General features: G+C 46.6%; 1 protein-coding gene across 1 annotated transcript in view; it reads left to right on the top strand.

Annotated features, from left to right (window-relative positions):
• LOC147109121 (protein phosphatase 1 regulatory subunit 37) overlaps positions 1-21962 on the top strand; it is a 414327-nt gene that overhangs the window by 118058 nt on the left and 274307 nt on the right. The window contains exon 10 of the mRNA XM_086002746.1: positions 4742-4908. Within this exon, the coding sequence (XP_085858872.1) occupies positions 4742-4908 (167 nt within the window). The remainder of the gene's footprint in view (positions 1-4741; positions 4909-21962) is intronic.

The raw sequence follows: 21962 nt of genomic DNA on the forward strand, positions 1-21962 counted from the left end.
TTGCCTAGCATATAAGGAAGGATGGAGGAGGATTCCTGCCTCATGTGGCTTTGTTCACAACTCAGCGAAAATACTCCCTGGAATACTACTTCCGGGGCAAACAGGAAGGTGGTCAAATAACACACTGCAATACAATAACTACCACTAGAGGGTGCTATCTGCATGTAATAAGTCCAGAACACTACTCACACCAGGGGAAGCAGAGGATCGTGCGTTGCGAGATAAGTTTGTGTGTGGACTGGTAGATGAGCGCACACAGTCCAAATTACTGAACACTCCAAACCTAACGTTTGCCATAGCATGCAAAATTGCCCTACCTGTGGAGATGGCATTTTAGAATGCTTGGGAGATCCATCCAACTCAAAAAGTTCAGTGAATTGTTATCGCTGCAATGGAAATCACTCACCACAGTCCTGCCAATACAGAAATGCGAAGTGTTTTCACTGCCAGAAGCAAGGTCATATTTCAACAGCTTGCAGAGCTAGATCAAAAGCAGGAAGTAAGAATCATTCTAGTGGCAATGCAAAGCAGTGACAACAAAAGGGAGGAATCCACAATATTGAAGTGAACACACCTTATGTTGAAGAACTAGACATCTACAGTATCTATGCCACTAGCGGCAACACTAGCAGTCATGAGAAAGACTTCCATACAAAACTTTTGATCAATGACCAATATATTGATATGTATATTGACACAGCAGCTGGTTGCTCTATCATGAGTAAGGACACATATATGAGAGTAAGCTTAATCAAATACCACTTAGAAAGAGTACCGTAGAGTTAAAAACCTACTCCGGAGAAATCCTAGAGACATGTGGACAAATGGAATGTACAATTCAGCACAATGACCAGTCAGTAAGGCTGCCTAGTATTGTAGTGAGCTACAACAACAGGCCAACCCTCATGGGCAAAGACTGGTTGAGAAAGTAAAAAATAGACTGGAAAAAACATCTTCAGTGTAGATGTTTCAAAGAAGCAACTCGACACAATGCTGAACAAGTATAAAAACATGTTTTCAGACAGTTATGAGGGCATCACTGGGTATGACGTGCATATCTGCATCAAGTCCAATACGAAGCCTGTGTAAGGCAAGGCCGGTCCCCTATGCATTAAAAAGTCAGGTGGAGAATGAGCTAGCGAAGCTCAGAGAGAACAGAGTGCTAGTAAAAACTGACAAAAGAGAATGGGCTACCTCGATTGTGGTAGTGCCCAAAGCAGACAAAACTGTACGCTTGTGCGGTGACTACAAAGTTACTATCAACCAAGCAGTTGACGGTGAGCAGCACCCGTTGCCTACATCGCAAGATTTGTACGCAGCACTCTCTGGGTCAAAGGTTTTCTCTAAGCTTACGTTCAGCAGAATGTTGTTAAAGAGAGTCAACAGTATCTCACCATCAACACACACAAGGGTCTGTACTCATACACCAAGCTGTCGTATGGTGTAAAGTCCTCCCCCAAAATCTTCCAGGCTACGATGGATCTGATTTTGCAAGGAATTCCAAATTGCTTATGCAATCAAGACATTGTGCTGAGCGCAACAAGCAGCGAGGAAGAAAATCTAGAAGTGTTAGATTTAGTGCTTCAAATGTTGAATTCCCACACTGCCAAATTGAAAAGGAGCAAATGTGCTTTTGTGCAGCCCGAGGTTGTGTACCTTGGTCTGAAAGTTGATGCAAATGGTTTGCAACCAGTTAATGAAAATATGTCTGAGTTAAAATCTTTCCTTGGAATGGTCCAGTATTGGCATGTTTCTTACCTGAGTTAGCGACCATGTTAGCTTCATTGCACGAGCTCTTCAAGAAGGATGTCCAGCGGAAGTGGACAAAAGTGCAACAGGAAGCTTACGATGCTTGTAAGAGAAGTCTCTCTAGCGATGCTCTATTTGTGCACTACGACACAGAGCGTGAGCTTAAGTTAACGTGTGATGCTTCTAGCTATGGTGTGGGAGCTGTCATAAGCCACGTAATGGATGATGGCCAAGAGAAACCAATCGCGTTCGCAATGTGAACCCTCAAAAAGAGCGAAAGAAACTACGCGCAAATTGACAAGGAAGCACTCGGCATAGTGTTTGGAATCAAGAAATTCCAACAGTTCCTGATCGGCAGAAGCTGTAGCCTGATAACCGATTACAAGCCACTCCTAGCAATATTGGGGCCCAAATCTGCCATCCCTGCAATCGCCGCATCAAGAATGTAACATTGGGCAGTGTTGTTGTCACAATATGACTGCACGATTGAATATCGCACTTCAAAGCAAAACGCATTCGCAGATGCCTTGTCCAGGTTGCCACATGAAGACTACGACACAGAGCGTGAGCTTAAGTTAGCATGTGATGCTTCTAGCTATGTGTTGGGAGTGAAGGTGAGATTTTCACGTTAGGTGCAGTTGACAAAGACTTTTCCGTGAATGCAACCATCCAGGGATCGTCAGTATGAAATCAATTACAAGAAGCTTTGTTTACTGGCCTGGATTGGACAGTGATCTTGAATCACTTGTCAGCAAATGCAGCGTTTGCCAAAATTGCAGAAACAAACCACCCAAAACTCCACTACAACCCTGGTCATGGCCAAGTAGACCTTTTCAGAGAGTACATGTAGATTTCTGTGAGAATGCAATTGATTATTTCCTGGTACTTGTAGATAGCCACTCAAAGTGGATTGAAGTGAAACACATGGGTTCAAATACTAGAACTAAACGTACCATAGATGAGTTGAGGTCTATCTTCGCATGTCATGGCTTACCTGAAGAGCTTGTTTCTGACAGCGGCCCTCAGTTCCATTCTGCTCTATTCCAAGAGTTCATGAAATGGAACAGCATGAAACATACGCTTATTCCACTATATCAACCAGCTTCAAATGGAGCAGCCGAAAGGTCAGTCAGAATAGTGAAAGAAGCTCTCAAAAAGCAAATGTTGCAGGGTTGTTCGGGACTCAGCATGAAGCAATGTTTGGCATACTTCTTGCTGAAGTACAGAACTACTTCACACACTACAACTGGATATACCCCAGCAGAACCCTTGATGAAGAGGAGATTGAGAACACGATTGAGTCTTGTTCAACCAAATTTGGCCTCAAGAGTTGAACAGAAACGGTCGAGTCAGAAACGTTATTATGACAGCAATCAGAAAGAATGCAGTTTCATAGAAAATGAGTGTGTTCATGTTCTCAGTCGCCCTGGCAAGTCGAGTTCACACAAGTGGGATAGAGGAACCACAGTAAAGGTTGGTGGAACCAAGAGTTACTTGGTTGAAATTGGTGACAACATCCGAACTGTTCATATAGATAACGGCCCTGAAATTAGATCGGGGGCTTGCTGCGCGTGCAAGCCCCCGATCTGCACTCACCCTGCGCGTCGACATCTGAAGCCCGGGCCTGCTTGCATTTCCTGTCACAGGCCCGGTTCAGATGTCGGCACGCTGTGCTAACCTGATCCAGCGGCGTAGTTAGTGCGATGAGCCGGCTGGGATCAGGTGAGCACTGTGCAGCCAATCAGGGGAGGGGAAACTCATTCATGAGTTTGACAGTAAGAGCTGTCAAACTCATGAAAAGTATGGGCTGCCAAAACACTACTTTAACTTTAAATAAAATTTTAAAAAACATCCCACTGATTATAATAACTATAAATAAGTTTAAAGAAATGTTTTAAACAATTAATCAATTTTTTGAAAAAAATAAATTTTTAAAAAATAGGGTCTAAAACTAAACTTACCATCCTGTAAATTCTTTAAAAATAACAAACCTGTGGGAAAAACATTTCTACATTGTACTAAAAGCCCACTTACCTGAAAAACTAAATACTTACGTCTTGTTTTTCCATGCGTAAAGACCGGAGGCCTTTACACGCGTGCAACTTTGAAAAAAAAAGGAATTTTACTGCGCACGCGCTGCCTGTGCAGTCGCGTGCATTCTGCCTCTGAACCCCTTCGTTCAGAGGACAGGAAATGCCGGTTTTCCCCGCATGCGCTGTGCATGCTGAAAACCGGCATTTCCTCCGGCCAGATGCGTGAGAACCCCGACCGTACTCACGCGTTGGGACAGAAATTACTGGCCCAACATGATCTCTGCTAGAGATGAACCAAGACGTGATCTTGAACCACTTGATCGTGAACATATACATGAGTTTGACTCCTTTCAGACTTCAGAAACTGAAGTACCAGGTTCAAACAAATCTGAGATAGAAACAGGATCATCTTTGAGTTCGGAACCAGAACAAAACAGCCCGAAAATTGGTTCAACACCAAAACCTTTAGTAAGGTGATTAGGAAGGCTCTGCAAACCTGTTATTAATCTGGATTTGTAGTTCATTTGTAGCATTTGTAGTTGATTTAAAGGGGAATATGTACATTTTTTTTTAAGGAGAAAGCAGTGTAATGTTTATCACATATTTGTCACATGGTTTAGTATGAGCAGGCTCAGTTCGCTCTGGCCTAGTAAACAAGCACCTTGATGAGCAACTCATCCTGTCTCTGTCCTTCATTTGTTCTACCCACATATATTACAAAAACCTTCCCGCAGAACAAAAGGTTTTATACCTGAAATGTCGACTATCTCATGTTTTCTCGATGGATGATGTCTGACCTGTTGAGTATCTCCAACATCTTCTGTTTTTGTTTCAGATTTCCAGCACCTGCAGTATTTGCTTTTTGTTCATGATTTTAGAGGGCTCTGATTTTCTGAATATGCTCTCGGTGTAAACGTAGGGCCTGAGCTCCGTTAATTTGTCTTTTTATTAATCTTTAGGTGCCATAGCCACAGCTGAGTTTATAGTAGAGAGCACTGGGATCCTGAGGCTGGATCTTCGAAGGAACAGAATTAGAACTGGAGGTCTGATGGCCCTCTCTCTGGCACTGAGACTAAATCCTTCATTGGTCAGACTGGATTTGGACAAGGAACCAATGGGTGAGACAGTAAGTAGGAATGAGTTGGTCTGCAAGTAATTTTTAGATGCGAGTTACTGCCATTGCAGATTAATTTGGTACACTTGTAACCATTCTGCACAGTTGCAGGAATGACAGCATCTAGTGTCATTCCAGGACCAAGTAGGAATAACACCAATTTGGTGAATAACGTACCATAAATATTGAACTGGCTCATGGCATATTGATAACATTCCTAGTTAACAGCAAAGAAAAGGACTCGTTTGAAATGTGACATAATCTTTGAAGGAGTTTCTCTTTTTTTCATCTCCTTTTTCTGCCAATTGTATCCCTTCTCCTCACAACATTGGCATCTTGCTGGGTACAGTTCAACGGGTGCCAATTACCACGGGGTACCTTGCCTAAAACATCTTTCATCATGTGTGTACGTAAACACTCAGGCCATTCCTTTCCTCACCCAACATCCACATGCTCCAGCTGGGGGGCTATCAGTTTTGGTGCCCCATTATAGAAAGGGCATAGATTCACCATGATGATACCAGGGATGAGAAACTACAGTTTGAGGTGAGACTTGAAATACTGGGACTATTTCCACTGGAACAGAGAAGGCAAAAGTAAGATTTCATTGTTTTTAAAAAATAAATGAAAGGTTTTGGTAGGTTAATAGAGAAAAACTATTCTCCATTAACCTCGGGAAGCCAATGGCAAAGGGTCACCAATTTAAAATTGTTACTAAGAGAATGGGGATAGAGGTTGGAAGAAATTCCTTTACTCAAAGAGTTGTTGGAGCATGGAATGCTTTGTGATCGACAGTAGTTGAGGTAGCGACCATTGCATCTTTTAAGGGGAAAGTTGATGAATATTTGAAGAAGATGAAGATACAGGGCTATGGTGAGAGAGCAGGTTGGTGGGATTAATTCTGGGTTACTCTAGCAATGAACAAGCACAAACACAATGGGCTGAATGGCCTACTTCTATACTGTTAACTTATACGGTTCTACTCCTATTCATTTAAAAGCATATGTTCTTAGTTTAATAAGGACATTAGTGTGTGATTCCTCAGTCTGAACTATGATAGAAGAGCAATATGCTCTATTTAATTTCCATATGCATATGTAATCTATGATTAGTGCTTACAGCCTCCAGCTGTGTGTTTCCCTACAGACACATATAGCACTGTATTAACTTTTTAAAAAATTCATTCACGGGATGTGGGCATCGCTGGCAAAGTTAGCATTTCCTGCACATCCCTAATTGCCCTTGAGAAGGTGGTGGTGAGACGCCTTCTTGACATTTCAGAGGAGCAATCATGAGGGGTCTAGACAGAGTAGATAGGGAGAAACTGTTCCCATTGGCGGTGATTGGCAGAAGAAACAAAGGTGACATGAGGACAAACTTTTTTACGCAGCGAGTGGTTAGGATCTGGAATGCACTGCCTGAAAGGGTGGTAGAGGCAGATTCAATCATGGCTTTCAAAAGGGAACTGGATAAGTACCTGAGGGAAAAAATTTGCAGGGCTATGGGGAAAGGGCGGGGGAGTGGGACTAGCTGAAGTGCTCGTGCAGAGAGCCGGCACGGGCTCGATGGGCTGAATGGCCTCCTTCTGTGCTGTAACCATTCTATGATTCTACTATTTGAAGAAGAGTAGAAAGTTCTCCACCTGTCATGGCTAACCTTTCTCCCATGACCAATACCACCAGGGCCGGATTTTGCTCTGAGCAGAGAACAGACCCGGCCAGATGTTCGTTAGACTTACATTTGCCCACAGACTTTCTAGGGGCTTTTGCATGGCAAGTTCCAGTCAGCCAACCAGCCAAAAAGCGCAGCGCCCTCTACAGGGCATCCGGGACCTGTGTGAACAGGGAAAGCAACTGTGTATCTCCTTAACCAATCAGATTGAAGAATCGTTAATGAGCAGCGCAATCTGAGCCAGGAAGTGTCAGTTAGAATAGTGAATTCAATGTCAAATCAGGTACAGAAAGCGAATAAAGAGAAGGAAAGAAAGATTGGATTAAGAGAGAAAGATAAAAGAGACAGAAAGAAAAAGTAAAAAAAGGATTAACTTAAAAAAAAATCTCCAACAATAATTAAAATCTGAAGGAATGAGACTCCACACTTGTAAAAGATAATTTTCAGTGTCAGGAAGGTTGGTTGTCAGTAATTAAGACTTGCCGCACCGTTAAAAGGGTACTTACACTGGAATGGGCAAGCCCTAACTTTTTTTGGCGAGTTTTGTCCGTATCTATGAGGTAAGCACAGGAACTTCATGCCATTCCATGTATTTGAATGGTGAGTCAGATGGTGAGATGGCATTTTCACGCAGCTTTTGGGTATCTCGGACAGCAACTTCCTGCTTTCCGCATTTAACTGCGCGTGTGCTGTTGCTGAAAATTACTGTCCGATTTTCACATAAATAACGGTGAATGCTGTCAGCCTCACCATTGTTTTTACAGCAAAATCTGGCCCAATAGCTGCTCATTCATCTTATTATGGGACCTTGCTATGTGCAAATTAGCTGCTGCATTTACCGATATATCAACAGTAATTTCTGTAAAGTGTTGAAAGATGTTTCTCAAAGAAGTGATGTGATACAATATTATATAAATGCAAGTCTTTCTTAATATAGAAGAAGTTAAATGTTTTGGTAAGCTGGAAAAATTAAAGTTACAATACTTTGTAACACCCTCTATGTCACTTTAATGTTAGAAATTAAATTTACAATAAAATCATATTTCTGAACAGATTTGTTTTTAAAGGACTACTCAAATGATAAGAGTTTCTGTCTTCTCAAGTGTAAATAAAAAACCCTGCTCTATCTTTAGCTCAAAAATGTATTTCCTCCTTCCTGCATAGTACTTCAAGAGGTCTTTCTGTACATGAGGGATTTGGACAATGGCCCAGTAATTCGGGTCCCAACGCGTGAGTAAGCACCGTGTACTCCCGCGTGGGACTGATGGAATTGCCGGTTTTCTGCATGCACAGCGCATGCGTGGGAAACCGGCATTTCCGATCCTCTGAACCAAGGGGTTCAGAGGTCGAACGCGTGCGTGCAGGAGTCTGCGCGTGCGCGCTGAAATTCCTTTTTTTTTTTTTTTATACAGGGTTGCCCGTGCGATAAGGCCTCCAGTTTTTACGTGAGAAAAAAGCAGACGTTAAGTACTTAGGGCTAGATTTTCAGTTGCTTGCGCCAGCAGTTAGCGCCTTAAGAGAAGTGATTTTCGGGCGCTATTCGTGTAGCGCCCGGGCGCAGCGCAGTTTGCGCCCCGCCCCAAATTAAGTTGCCCGTTAGCGCCGGCGCAAAGTTTAGCGGCCGCCCGGATGCGCGCGCAGAAAATGACGTCACATCCTCGTGCAACGCCCTTTGGCCGCCCCGAATCCAAACTTCAGTCGGACCGCCCCATTCTGCGGCTGGCGTCCAGAGCGTTTGTAAAATGGAACGCAACACACCCTGGGGAGCGCAAATTAAATCATCATCATCATCATCCTCCTCATCCTCCTCCTCCTCCTCCTCCTCCTCATCATCCTCCATCTCCATCATCCTCCATCATCCATCGTCCTCCATCTCCATCATCCATCATCTCCATCATCCATCATCCTCCATATCCATCATCCTCCATCTCCATCATCCATCATCCTCCATCTCCATCATCCATCATCCTCCATCTCCATCATCATCATTCACTGGCACCAGAGTGTCTGTCGGGCGCTGCGCTCTGCACCGCCGGCTTAGCGCCTAAAGATAGTAGTGGAACGCCTCTTTTAGCGCTCCACCAACCTCTTAGGGCGAAGCCACTGAATTTCCAGCAACGGGGCGCTACTTTGGGGCGGGCACTAATTTCGGCCGGGCACTAAGGTTAGCGCCCCAAAACTGTCTATACTGAAAATCTAGCCCTTAGTTTTAAAAGGTAAGTGGTCTATTAATTAAAGTTAGAATTTTTTTTCCCACAGGTTTATTATTTTTAAAGACTTTACAGTAAGGTAAGTGTATTTTTAGACCCGATTTGTTAAAAAATTATTTTTTTCAAAAATTTGAATAATTGTTTAAATTAGTTTTTTACAGTTATTAATAGTTTTATTTGAAGTTTAAGTACTGTTTTGGGCGCCCGGAGTTTTCATGAGTTTGACAGTTCTTACTATCAAACTCATGAATGAACTTTTGCAACCTCCGATTGGTTGCCCAGTGCTCACGTGATCCCAGCCGGCTCATCGAACTAACTACGCCGCTGGATCACGCAAGCACAGCGTGCCGGGAGCTGAACCGGGCCACTGACAGGAAATCCACGCAGGGCCAGGCTTCAACTGTCAGCGCGCTATGTAAGTGTAGGTCGGGGGCTTGCACCCGCGGGAAGCCCCCGACACCAATTTCTGGGCCAATATGTTTAACTAAATACAAAACTTACGACCCAATAGCTGGCTTCCTAATTGCAATTGATATTTTGTTGTATTTCTGCGCTTGGATGCTGAAAAATGATATCCTGTGGCTCAACTTGGACTCCAGACGCCCCCTCGCTGATGCACTGAAATCAATGAGCAGTGGAAAGTGTGTTTTAACATCTCAGCATAGGTCTTATCCTGGTGTGTTTCTTTAAAATATTGTAATGGACTAAATTACGGCAGTGTAGCAGGCAAACTGCAAGACTAGATTTCCTTTACCTTTAAGGATTGAAATGACTGGTAGCACATAACAAATTTTGATGCAAAAATGTACTTACTATGAATCAATTATAAACATCTGTAGCAATAATAAATGTGATTAAAATGGATTTCCATGCTTTAGGGTCTCAATGGTGTGCATGTCAAATTGATACACAAAACTGTGTAATTGCTGTACATTTCCACAACTATACAACACTCCTCGATAATCAAATTTCTAGGGAAATTTCTGTCCCTGATGTTGGATCACTGGTTTGTTGCATTATTCCGTATTTCTTCCTAATTAGGAAAGAGTTAAAACTTGAGTGTGACTCATTGTTACATTTTATTTAAGGAGCGTTGTTTCTTTGCTTAGTTGCTTTCATAAAACTTTGGTTCATATTACCAGCCTTGTGATTTTAAAATGGAGAAGGACAAATTTTTAGAAGCAGTGCTTCCAATGTACCCTCACTTCAGAAGATAGTTACTGAGGAGGTTGGCTATTTGGGCATTTCAATTCATCCAGGACAAAGCAGTCCGCTTGATTGACACCCCATCCACCACTTTAAACATTCACTCCCTCCACCACCGGCGTACCGTGGCTGCAGTGTGTACCATCTACAAGATGCACTGCAGCAACTCGCCAAGACTTCTTCAGCAGCACCTCCCAAACCCGTGAACTCTTCCACCTAGAAGGACAAGGGCAGCAGGCGCATGGGAACACCACCATCTCAAAGTTACCCTCCAAGTCACACATCATCCTGATTTAGTAGTATATCGCCGATCCTTCATCGTCGCTGGGTCAAAATCCTGGAACTCCCTACCTAACAGCACTGTGGGAGTACCTTCACCACATGGACTGCAGCGGTTCAAGAAAACGGCTCACTACCACCTTCTCAAGGGCAATTAGGGATGGGCAATAAATGCTGGCCTTGCCAGCGACGCCCACATCCCATAAACGAATTTTTAAAAATCCACCTAGAAAGATCCTAAAGTCCCCCCATTTTACCATCCAGTGGGTTTTTTTGAAAAAAGATTCCAAAGTTTTTGTCTCCACTATTCCTGAAGGTTTATTCCTCACATTGACCACACTTTTTGTGAAGAAGAATTTCCTGCTTTCAGTCTTAATTTTTACATTTTACTTCTTTGAATCTGTCACCTTGTTGTAACCCCCCCCCACCCCCCAAATTTTACTTAAGGTAATATTCTGGACTTACCTTTTCAATTTCCTTGGCTGTCTTTACTTTTTCATCTCTCAGATGCCTCTTTTCTAGGGGGGAGAAATTCGGTATCGCCCCGTTTGGGGCGCTAGTATTGGCGGTGCGCAAAGTTTTGCGCCAGGTGCAATTTATCGCCACCTCGAGCGATATTGGGTTGCAGCGCCCCTGAAGGTGATTGCGGCGCTAAATCAGGCACTGCACGGTACTCTTAAGGCGCTAACCCGGTGGCGCTACTCAATTTCTCGGCGGCCGGGCGCAGCGCAGGTGCTGTCAATAATCGATTTCCTCGAGACACGCTGGCGCCGGCCAGCTCTTAAAGGGGCGGGTCAATTAACATCAGCAGCCACACTCTGCGCCTTGTAGGCCTCAAAATTGGCGGTGACCTACCTGTGGCTTTCAAAACTTCCAAGACATGGAGAGGGTCAGGCAGAGAGCGGAGCGCTTTAGCGATGGGGCATTGGATGATCTGGTTGGCGCAGTGGAGCGCCGGCGAGCTGTGCTGTACCCCAAGAATGGCAGGAGGCCTCATCAGAGCGAATACCGCAGAGCTTGGAGGGATGTTTCCCAAAGAGTCACCTCCAGCAGCATGGTGCCCAGGACTCCTGTGTAATGCAGGAAGAAGTTCAACGACCTCACTCGGGTCATTAGGGTGAGTGCCTTTTTCACAATCATCTTCATCCCTCCATCTGCACCTGACTTTATGGCCAGAGGGTGCGCGAAGCCCCAATGGCCATCTGCCAGCCAGCACCCATGGCCCTTTCTGGAAACACACACGCACATTCAGCTCAGTGCATAATGTAAGGGCTATTCGACCATGGGGGGGCACGTAATGTCAGCTCAGGGCAGCATGTTTCATCACTTCCCGTCCTTTCTCCTGCAGGCCAAGCTGGCCAGGAACCGTAGGGAGCAGCTTCGTACCGGAGGAGGCCGGCCTCACCTGCAGACCCGCACAGACCTCGAGGAGCGAGTCCACCAGATTGTTGGAAGCCGGATGAGTGGTCCTGTCACCTCTGGAGCTGCCGACCCCATTGTGCACAGCGATGGTAAGGTCATCACCTTTTTGAACTCTCTCCTTCCACTTGTTCCCCCACCAGCATGCTTTTTCACTTTGGACCCAAGTCAATGCATTGCAGCACTCATGCATCCCTTGCTGCCACCCTGTCCTTTCGCTAAAGCCACTCTTCAACCTCCCTGCTTTCAGATGCTGCATCACCAGCTCGGGAGCCGGGCCCTCAAGGTGCCACTGCCACTGACTCTGGAGACGACGAGCAGGAGGAATCCGGACCATTCCTACCACCCTCAGGCGAGCCAGCCCATCTGCAGACTGGGGAGACTACTTCCCTGGAGGGGAGCGGGGGGGGAATGCTCTGAGGAGGAACCAGCTCCAGGAACCAGCGAGCTGCAGCAACGCAAGGGGGGTAGGGAACCTCGGGGGCCGTCTCCCCAGAGGGCGAGTCAGGCCGCGAGTGCTGCTGCACAGAGCGCAGAGGAGGTGCGTGCCCTCGCAGAAATGAGTGCCCAGGCTGGGCTGAGGCACACTGAGCTCATGGCTGCAGTGGCAAGGATACCTGAATCCATCAAGACACTGGCAAGGAGTGTCCAAGACTTCGGGGCAGCACAGGCAAGGAGTGCGCAGGACTTCAGGACAGCGCTAGAAAGGACTGTCCAGGGCTTCGGGACAGCACTGGAAAGGACTGTCCAGGGCTTCACCGAAGCACTGGTACCTGCCACGCAACTGCTGAGTGCTGCCACGCAGTCACTCACTGGTCTCATGCAGACGCAGATTAAGGCCACGCGACCACTGATTGCTGCCACCCTCGCTGGATCAGGCAGGATTACCCGGGGCCCTTGCAGCACCACAGCAGGCCAGCAATCTGTGGACCATCTGATTGCTGCGCATGCTGCGGTGCTGCCCCGTCAGAGTGCCAGTGTGTCGGCCGACCAGGGAGCTGCTGTCCGCGCTCAGGATGACAGCATTCCTGATGCCACCGCTGGCACGTCTCCACTGCAGCTGCCACCACCTGCAGGACAGACTGCTTCCACCCATGCACAGTTGGAGCAGTCAGCAGCCAGGCCCTCCAGGCCCAGAGGTCATCCAGGCCGTCCCTCAGGGGCATCTCCACTTTCGGACAGTCAGCAGGCCTCCCCCAGCCTTGCTGCAGCCACTGGGGTCCCATTACGGAGGAGCTGCAGGGAGGGAAGGGGCCGATCTCGCAAGAGAAGCAGATCACCATCAAGGGGGGGGAAGAGTAGAAGGTGCTGCTGAAACGTCTTATTTGTAGAAATCAAGGCCGAGGATGCTGGTCTGAATGTTAGTTATGTTTTGGACAGTCTCCCGGGTGTGCGAGTCACTTATGTGTCAGTGTGTTAGTTTTGCTTTCTGTTGCCATTGCTTTGTCTTGTTGGAAGGAAGCACATTTTGTACAATAAACAACTTTCTTTATTTACAATGGCCATGTCTGCTATTTACATGCATTTTGCCCTTCACAGGCCTTGGGGTATCAGAATGGTTCCATTCCTGTTCTTGGAATGGCAGCAAGCATTCCGTGAGAGGGGCCTAGAAGCGACTTCTGATCAGCCTCTGACGGACGGCCCTTCCAGTTTGTGCCTCCCTCCCATCTTGGCCCTCCTCCTCCTCCTCCTCCTCCTCTGCTGGTGCTTCAATGTCTGGTGGCATTGGCTGGGTACGTTGGATAGCGAGGTTATGCAGCATGCAACATACAACCACGAAGTGGGAGACTCGCTCAGGCGAGTACTGCAGGGCTCCTCCGGAATGGTCCTGACAGCGGAACCGCTGCTTCAGCACGCCGATTGTGTGCTCCACAATGTTCCTCGTCGCCTGATGGCTCGCAGTGTAGCGTTCTTCAGCAGGGGTGCTGGGCGAACGGAGCGGGGTCATCAGCCACGGGCACAGAGGATAGCCCTTGTCCCCGAGAAGCCAGCCTCCTGGGTGAGCCGGGGCCTCGAAAAGGTCTGCAACAGAAGTCTGGTGTAGGATGAAGGCGTCGTGGCTGCTGCCTGGGAACTGCACATTCACTGCGAGGATCAGCTGTCGGTGGTCACAGACCAGCTGGACATTCAAGGAATGGAACCCGTTGTGGTTGCGGAACAGCTCAGTCACCACCTCCTTTCTAAAGCGCAGCCTTCTGATACACTGCTCCTCCGACATGTTCATGTAGGAAAACTGTTGTCGGAAAACCCTGGCAGTGTAAGGTCTGGTGTGGCGACGTCTGTTGGCCCTCCTCCATCTGGCCATGACTGCCCCTCTCTCCCTGCGTCTCTGTGCCCTTTCCAGATGATTCAGCAGCAGGACGTTCCCCTCCAAAGCAGCCCCCATAATAAGTGCGCACAGAAAGTTTCCCCATTTGAAATGCTCACCAACAGCAAGGTGATGGTCAGAAGGCTGAAGTTCTTCTGCCAGCGCTGGCTCGGTGGTGAAATGGCTCTCAGTGTGCAGCTCAGCAACTCTCTGTAACTCTCGAAGAAATTGTGCTCCAAAAATGGCTGCCGCTTTTATACCACAGCAGTCCCCTTTAAAGAACGCCCCCCCAGCCCGACAGCGACTGGGGAACGTTCCAGGTAAGCTGTCCTTATTAGTGCCAGGTGGAATGGAGGGGGGTGCCACTGAATTTCCGGTCCGGGGCGCCCAAAAGGTGTTGCACACTGAAATGACGTCATGACCTGCCTGCGCCCGTGAGCGGGCGCAAAGATTTAGCACCGGCACTAAATGTCCGCTCAATATGGGAAGAGGCGCAGGGTTCGCTGCGCCCGGGTGCTAGTTGGTTACCGCCCCACTTCTCGGCCTCCTTCGGCGCTAATGGGTGACGCAACCAACCGAATTTCTCCCCCCAAGTTTCTCCAGTCTTTCCTGATAACTCAGACCTTTCGCACAAGGGATCGGCCTTGTGGCTCTGCTTGGCACTGCCTGCAGCACTTGAATATCTCCCTTGTGTCTCAGTGGTGAGATCTAGACACCGGTACTCAAGGTGCAATCTGATCAGAGCAGTTTGCTCACAGTTTCCTCTGCCTTGTATTCTACTGCTTTGGTTATGAGGTTCAACATTATATTGGCTTTGCTGATTGCTGCCCTGCATTGGTTGGACCTGTTGCCCATTGAGTCTAGTATGGCTCTTTCAGCTTCATCTTTAGCTATGTCAACACCATTCGTGACACTTTTGTTTCCTTCTGTGCAATACTTAAATTTATTATGTCCGTGTATAATTGAGACACGGACTGCAGGAGTTGGTTATAACAGGTCTTTACTGAATGGAGGCAACCTGGAACTACTATGCAAATGTTACTACACAGGCTTATATACAGGGGTGGTCACTACTGGTACTGCAGTATACAGGGGCTGCAGAATATAGTTCCTTCTGCAAAGTACATACACTACAATTCCTCCCCTTTTAGCTAAACAGTATATAACATTCGATTAACAATGAAATAACATATTTACAATTACAGTTGCTAGATACATTAGTTGAAGTTAAGCAATTATAAATTCAGTCTTTGAGGAGGCTTCCTGATTCTGTCTGGATAACGCCTCTTTGGGGTATCAGGTTCTTCTGGCAAAGTTGAGTCGGGATCAATGTCGTTGTTTGGTTCGTCTGCTTCCAATATCACCGATTCTGAGGTAGATGCAATTGGTACTTCGGTTTCATCACCAGGTGTATAGGATCGTGGTGTAGATTTGACGTTTTCCAGTGACTCTAGAACCTGGTCAGCATGGCGTCTTACAATGCTCTCTCCAACATCCACGGTATACATTAGAGGTCCTTGCCGTGTGCAGATCGTTCCTGGCTGCCATTTCTCTGTGCGGTAGTCCCGGGCCAAAACTGGTTGACCTATCTTAAAACTCCTGGTCGGCCTTTCATTCATATTCTGAAACTGCCTGTTCTCCACATCTCTTCTGATGTTTGGCTTAACCAAATCCAAGCGGCATCTTAGTCTTCGATTGAAGAACATCATGGCTGGAGTTTGGTTGGTAACCGCATGTGTCGCATTCCGGTAGGCAAACAAGAAGTTATCCACCTTGTGTTGTAGGGGTATGCCTTCATTACACATTGCCTTGATAGCCTTCTTGAATGTTTGAACGAACCTCTCAGCCAATCCATTGGTGGCTGGATGATATGGGGCGGATGTGTAATGCTTAACACCATTGTTCTTTAAGAACCTCCGGAACTCTTCAGACACAAACTGTGGTCCATTGTCAGAGCAAATCTGTTCAGGCAGCCCATTTCTGGCGAATATGGTTCGTAAGACTGCGATAGTTTTTTCTGTGGTGGTTGAGGACATTTTTATTACCTCTTGCCACTTTGAATGTGCATCCACCGCAATTAAAAACATCGAGTCCATAAATGGACCAGCAAAATCAATGTGCACCCTTTGCCATGGAGATGAGGGCCACTCCCATGGATGTAGAGGGGCTTGTGGTGGGGCGTTTTGGACCTTCTGGCATCCTGTACAGCTCTTGGTCATCTCTTCGATTTCTCTATTGATTCCCGGCCACCACACAAACGCTCTGGCTAAGTTCTTCATTTTTACCCCTCCCAGATGACCCTCATGAAGCTCATTGAGCACTCTATCCTTCAATTTGGGTGGAATTACTACTCTGGATCCACACATCAAGGTTCCTCTGCACACTGACAGCTGTTCTCTTCTCAGCGAGAATGCTGGCAACAGTGGTTCGCCATGTGCTGGCCACCCCTTCACCATTAAATCATAGACCCAGGAGAGTGTCGGGTCATTTCGTGTTTCCTTTTCTATGTTTGCATTCGTCACAGGGAGACATTCGACTATGGTCGAGTGGAATATCTCCACTGGATCCACTGCAAGTTCTTCTTCCACCGTCGGCAACGGTAGGCGCGACAATCCATCAGCATTCCCATGCTGTTTAGTTCCTTTGAACTCGATGTCATATTGGTGTGCCCCTAGGAAAAGGGACCACCTCTGTAGCCATTGTGCTGTCATTATCGGTACGCCCTTCTTAGGGTTGAAATGGAGACAAGAGGTTGATGATCAGTAAGTAGAGTAAATTTCTGACCGTGCAGGTAGTGATTGAACTTCTTCACCCCCCACACCAGGCTGAGGGCCTCTCCGTCAATCTGGGCGTAGTTACGCTCGGCTGAAGTTAACGAGCGTGACGCAAAAGCTATCGGCCTCTCTGAACCATCAAGGAATTTATGTGACAGTACCGCTCCAATGCCGTAGGGAGACGCATCACACGCCAGTCTTATCGGTAGTGATAGGTTGTAGTGAGCCAATACTTCTCTGGAAGTGATTAGGTCTTTACTCTTCTGAAAGGCCCGCTTACATTCATCGCTCCATTTCCATGCTACTCCCGTTTGTAGTAGGTCGTTCAGTGGGTGCAGAATTGTGGACAAATTCGGCAAAAACTTATGGTAGTAATTCACCAATCCGAGGAATGACCTCAGTTGCGACACATTTTCAGGCGCTGGAGCCTTAACTACCGCTTCAATTTTGTCAGGGGACTTATGTAACCCCTCTTCATCAATCACGTGGCCACAATACGATATCTGTTTCTTAAAAAACTTGCACTTGGGGCGATTGGCCCATAGCCCATGTTCATGTAGTCTAGTGAGCACCTGCTCTAGGTTGGCAAGGTGTTCACTGTCATCTTCACCTGTCACTAGGATGTCGTCCAAGTAACACTGAGTCCCCGGAATCCCTTGCAGGACTTGTTCCATCGCTCTTTGCCATATAGCCGGAGCTGATGCAACTCCGAATACCAGTCGATTATACTGGTAAAGACCTTTATGAGTGTTTATCGTGAGATACTTCCTAGAGGATTCTTCAACCTCCATCTGCAAATATGCTTGTGCTAGGTCAATTTTTGTAAAACGCTTCCCTCCAGATAGTGAGCCGAAGATATCTTCTATCCTTGGAAGAGGATATTGTACTGTGTGAAGGACTGGGTTCACTGTCACCTTGAAGTCCCCACAGATGCGAACCTTCCTTGGCTCCTCAGACTTATTGTTTAACGTTTTCTTCATGACAGGAATGATGGGTGTCGCCCACTCGCTCCAGTCTACCTTAGATAACACGCCTGCATTCTCCAGATTCTCCAGCTCTGCCTCGACGGCTGGGCGAATTGCATATGGTACCGGTCTTGCTTTGAAAAACTTGGGAATTGCATTCTCTTCTATTTTTATCGAGGCGGTTATGCCTTTAAGAGTTCCCAGTTCTTGTTGAAATACCTCTTTGGCGTTAGCTAAGATTGTTGACAATCGTCCAGGTGTGACGTCGTCATCCTTTTTACCAGCCACCGTCAGTGCCTGAATGGAGTGCCAGCCTAACCTTATCTTTCTGATCCATTCACGTCCCAATAACGGTGGTCCACCATCTTGCAGTATGTACAGATACAATTTCTGTATTTCCTTGCCGTTGTATTCGACAGGCACCCTTATTTTTCCTCTGGGGTATACTTTTTGCCCCGTATACGTCTTCAAGACAATGGATGTCTCTTTCAAGGGTATGTGTGAGAATAGCCGCTCGTAGTCTTGTCGATTCATGATGGTTAGAGCTGATCCTGTATCCAATTCCATTTTGACTTGGGACCCTGCTATCGTGAGGGTGACCCAAATGGTTCAGTGATCCTCTTTTGCGATTACGTTGTGAAGTTTGAGACAGTTTAGTCTCTTGTTCCCGGATTCACTATCACTCATCTGGTCTTCGGAACGACTGTCCGTCATCTTTTGTACTTTCCTGTACGGTTCCTTAGTAGCCTTTTTGTTGTCGTTGGTCTTCTTCCCAGACCTGCAAACTCGTGCAATGTGTCCCATCTTTCCGCAATGCCTGCATATTTTGTCCTTGGACCAGAAGTCCTTCTGGTCATGGGTTGTTCTGCCGCAGCGATAACATTTTGCAAATCCCCGTGTCATTTCGTGGGTGCCGTTTTCCTGTGGCTTTTGCTGTATTTCCGCAGCTCCCCTTGCTGCTGCTTCGTACGATACTGCCACGCTGAAAGCCTTATCTAGCGTCAGCTCTTTCTCTGAGAGTAACCTCTTCTGGGTTCCTTCACTCAGGAGTCCACAGACAAATTTGTCCCATAGGGTATCTGCCAGTCCTGCTCCGAACTGGCAGTGCTTTGATAGCTTGCATAGTTCCGTAAGGTAATCAGCATTGCTCTCATCTTCATGCTGATTTCTCCTGTGGAATTTAAATCTTTCTGCTATCAGCAGCAGTGCAGGATTTAGGTGTTCCTGTAGGATAGCAACAATTTCATTAAAACTCTTCGCCTTCGGTTTGGCTGGAGTAATCAGGTCCCACAATAGGCCATACGTTCTTGCGCCCATTAAGTTTAGCAGTACCGATGCCTTTTTCTCATCAGCTACTTCGTTTGCCTCGCAATATACCTCGACTCTTTCCACATACGTGGTCCAGTCTTCTATTGCATTATCGAAGGCAGTGATATTGCCAGTCTTCGGCATCTTGGAAATCTAAGATGGCGTCTCCCGCGCTTTGCCTTCTTCCCCGATTTAACAAAATGGAGCCTCCCGCGCTTTGCCTTCTTCCCCGCTGGATTAAGATGGTGCCTCCCACGCTTTCTGTCTTCTCCACTGTTGCTAGCGCTGTTGCTGGCATTTTATGCCTTGATGGCGACGCCCTATGGTCTTCGCGCACTTCCCCCCGCGCTGCTGCTAATGCCGCTCCCCGCGGTTCCCGTGGCAAACTGCAGCTCCTCGCGGCTTTCTGCGCATTTAATTTTTTATTCTTTCCCCATCGTCGGAACAACCCTGCGGGACTCTTGCCTCCCTCTACTCGGGTCTGTATGCTGCCCGGCTTCGTAGCACCTGCCGCGCCCTGTGTGCTCCACCCTCTCTCTCCTCTTCCCGACAACGCTGCTCGGCCCGTTGCAAAGCCACCCGCTCGAGCTCTAGACCGCCGCAGCCCAGGAAGGATCAGTGTACTACCTGCCACCAGCCCGATTAGCTGAAGCACCATCGACAGGATAACCCAGCCCTGCACTCGACAGCCTCTCCTGCAAATCTTCAACTCCGCTGACTCAGAGGCGGATGCCCACGGTCGACGCCCGTTTCTTGTGTTTCTTTCTTCCTTCTGGCCTCGACCTCTGATAACTTCACTTCAGGGATGGATCCCCATGAGGTGTTGCAGACTGTAGGTAAGTTCGTATCTGCTCGTCGCCAGTATTATGTCCGTGTATAATTGAGACACGGACTGCAGGAGTTGGTTATAACAGGTCTTTACTGAATGGAGGCAACCTGGAACTACTATGCAAATGTTACTACACAGGCTTATATACAGGGGTGGTCACTACTGGTACTGCAGTATACAGGGGCTGCAGAATATAGTTCCTTCTGCAAAGTACATACACTACAAAATTGTCCCTTAAGGAGGGCATGTTATAGTCAGTAACCCGTCTTCCTCTCCCAAAGATGGTCAGAATTATTTGTTGCTGTTTAGTATTGAAAAGGCTTACTGGCGGCTCTTTCGATTTGATGGAGTAGGATGCAGTTTTGTACTTGCAATGCCCCAGGGCAAGGTGGAGAGTGAGAGAGGAATTAATCAGAGGGCACGTCACCTCAACCTGTCCTTGCATGACTCTTAGTGGCCCATTAAACCATGTGACTGGGAATAGGTTGCTTACCCACACCATCTTGGACCTGAAAATGGTACATAGCTTTTGGGAAAGGGTCAAAAAAAAACAACAAAAACATTTGAAACAAAAAAATTGTTTTGATGTTCGGCAGAAAAATGCCGATTCCAAACTGAATCCCATTGCTTGTAGCAATTTCCATTTTATCTGTTAGAAAATATTGCAGTCTCCTTTATTGTGTTATCTATATTGCAAGCACATCTACACACCTTAGTATGACAACTGAGGTGGCTAAATATTTGTCTGCAAAATATGGTCTCTACTATATTTTCTTCTTCAGACTTGTACAGCTGTATGCAGCACTCAGGAGAGGCCATGTCCCACAGCTATCATTACACATGTTTTCATTTGCGGTGGTTTCCTCACAGCTGTACCCTATGTCTTAATGAACACACCAGCCGACCACCACTGTCCTCTCTGTTAAACAAAAAAAAAGGACTTATTGAATTTAAGTAATTACAGTTCTCCACTTGCAGTTGCCAAGCAACCTAAACTCTGAACAATTAGATTTGTAGCCCTCCCCAAAGATTGCTGGGATATTACCAGCAGTTAAGCATCAAGCTGACCCAATAAAGGAAGCCCCAGGTGAATTCCTCAGATCAAAAAAAATGGAAAAGCCAGCTTTGTTCTACTATAATTATACAATGGTTTAATTAGTCCGACACAGAATTCTTCCTTTACAGATCTAGAAAGAGACTGTTAACTAGCACTCAACTGGTAGTGTTTGATCAGTGGAGTATATCTTTTGCTGTTTCTGCAGCAGTCCAACATTGTGCACTGGCCAGGTCAGTGAATGCACTCTCATTTCAACTGGTCCTAAGCGTGTGCCAATTTTGAACCGTGTCATCGGTGAATCTGAGCAGCTCATTGTCTCTTCATCTCAGTGGCAACGGAGACTCCAGGTTTCCATCTTCTGTCGTTTGAAAAAATACCAATTCAGATAGGCTCGGACTTCCAGACCTACATGTGTTCCCATTCCTACCATTGCTTTTCATTCGCAGGCTTCTTAGCTGTTTGCAATGAGCACTTCCACACTCTTGCCCCCCTGTTACTAATGTACTGGAGGGGTATGATTATCCAGGACTGCAGCAGTCAATTTACTACTTTTAACTTTGATGTTCAGATGTGGCTTAACAACGTCAACATTGTACAATATAGCTCCAAAAGAATGATGAGGCGACAAACCAATCCGGGAGGTTCAGACGAGCTCATAAACCAATACAGTGCTGAATTTAAACCACTGAAAATTTACTATCGTGTTTCCTGAGGCCACCTGAGCCTCACTCAAATGGGGATTGTCTTCAAGAAAAAGTGTTTGGCACACATTTAAGTAGAAGACCCAGAATAGCCATGCATCTTAAGTTTTTAAAATTTGTTTATGGGATGACGGCGTCGCCGGCAAGGCCAGCATTTATTGCCCATCCCTAATTGCCCTCGAGAAGGTGGTGGTGAGCCGCCTTCGTGAACCGCTGCAGTCCGTGTGGTGAAGGTAAGGAGGGAGTGTCAGGATTTTGACCCGGCGATGATGAGTTACAACAGCATCACATGCAAGGAATGAAATGATGAACGTTGAGGCAATTTACATCATTGTATCA

The sequence above is a fragment of the Somniosus microcephalus genome, chromosome 12 (genome assembly GCF_052327205.1).
Source record: "Somniosus microcephalus isolate GS21.2 chromosome 12, FLI_Smic_1.0, whole genome shotgun sequence".
Taxonomy (NCBI): domain Eukaryota; kingdom Metazoa; phylum Chordata; class Chondrichthyes; order Squaliformes; family Somniosidae; genus Somniosus; species Somniosus microcephalus.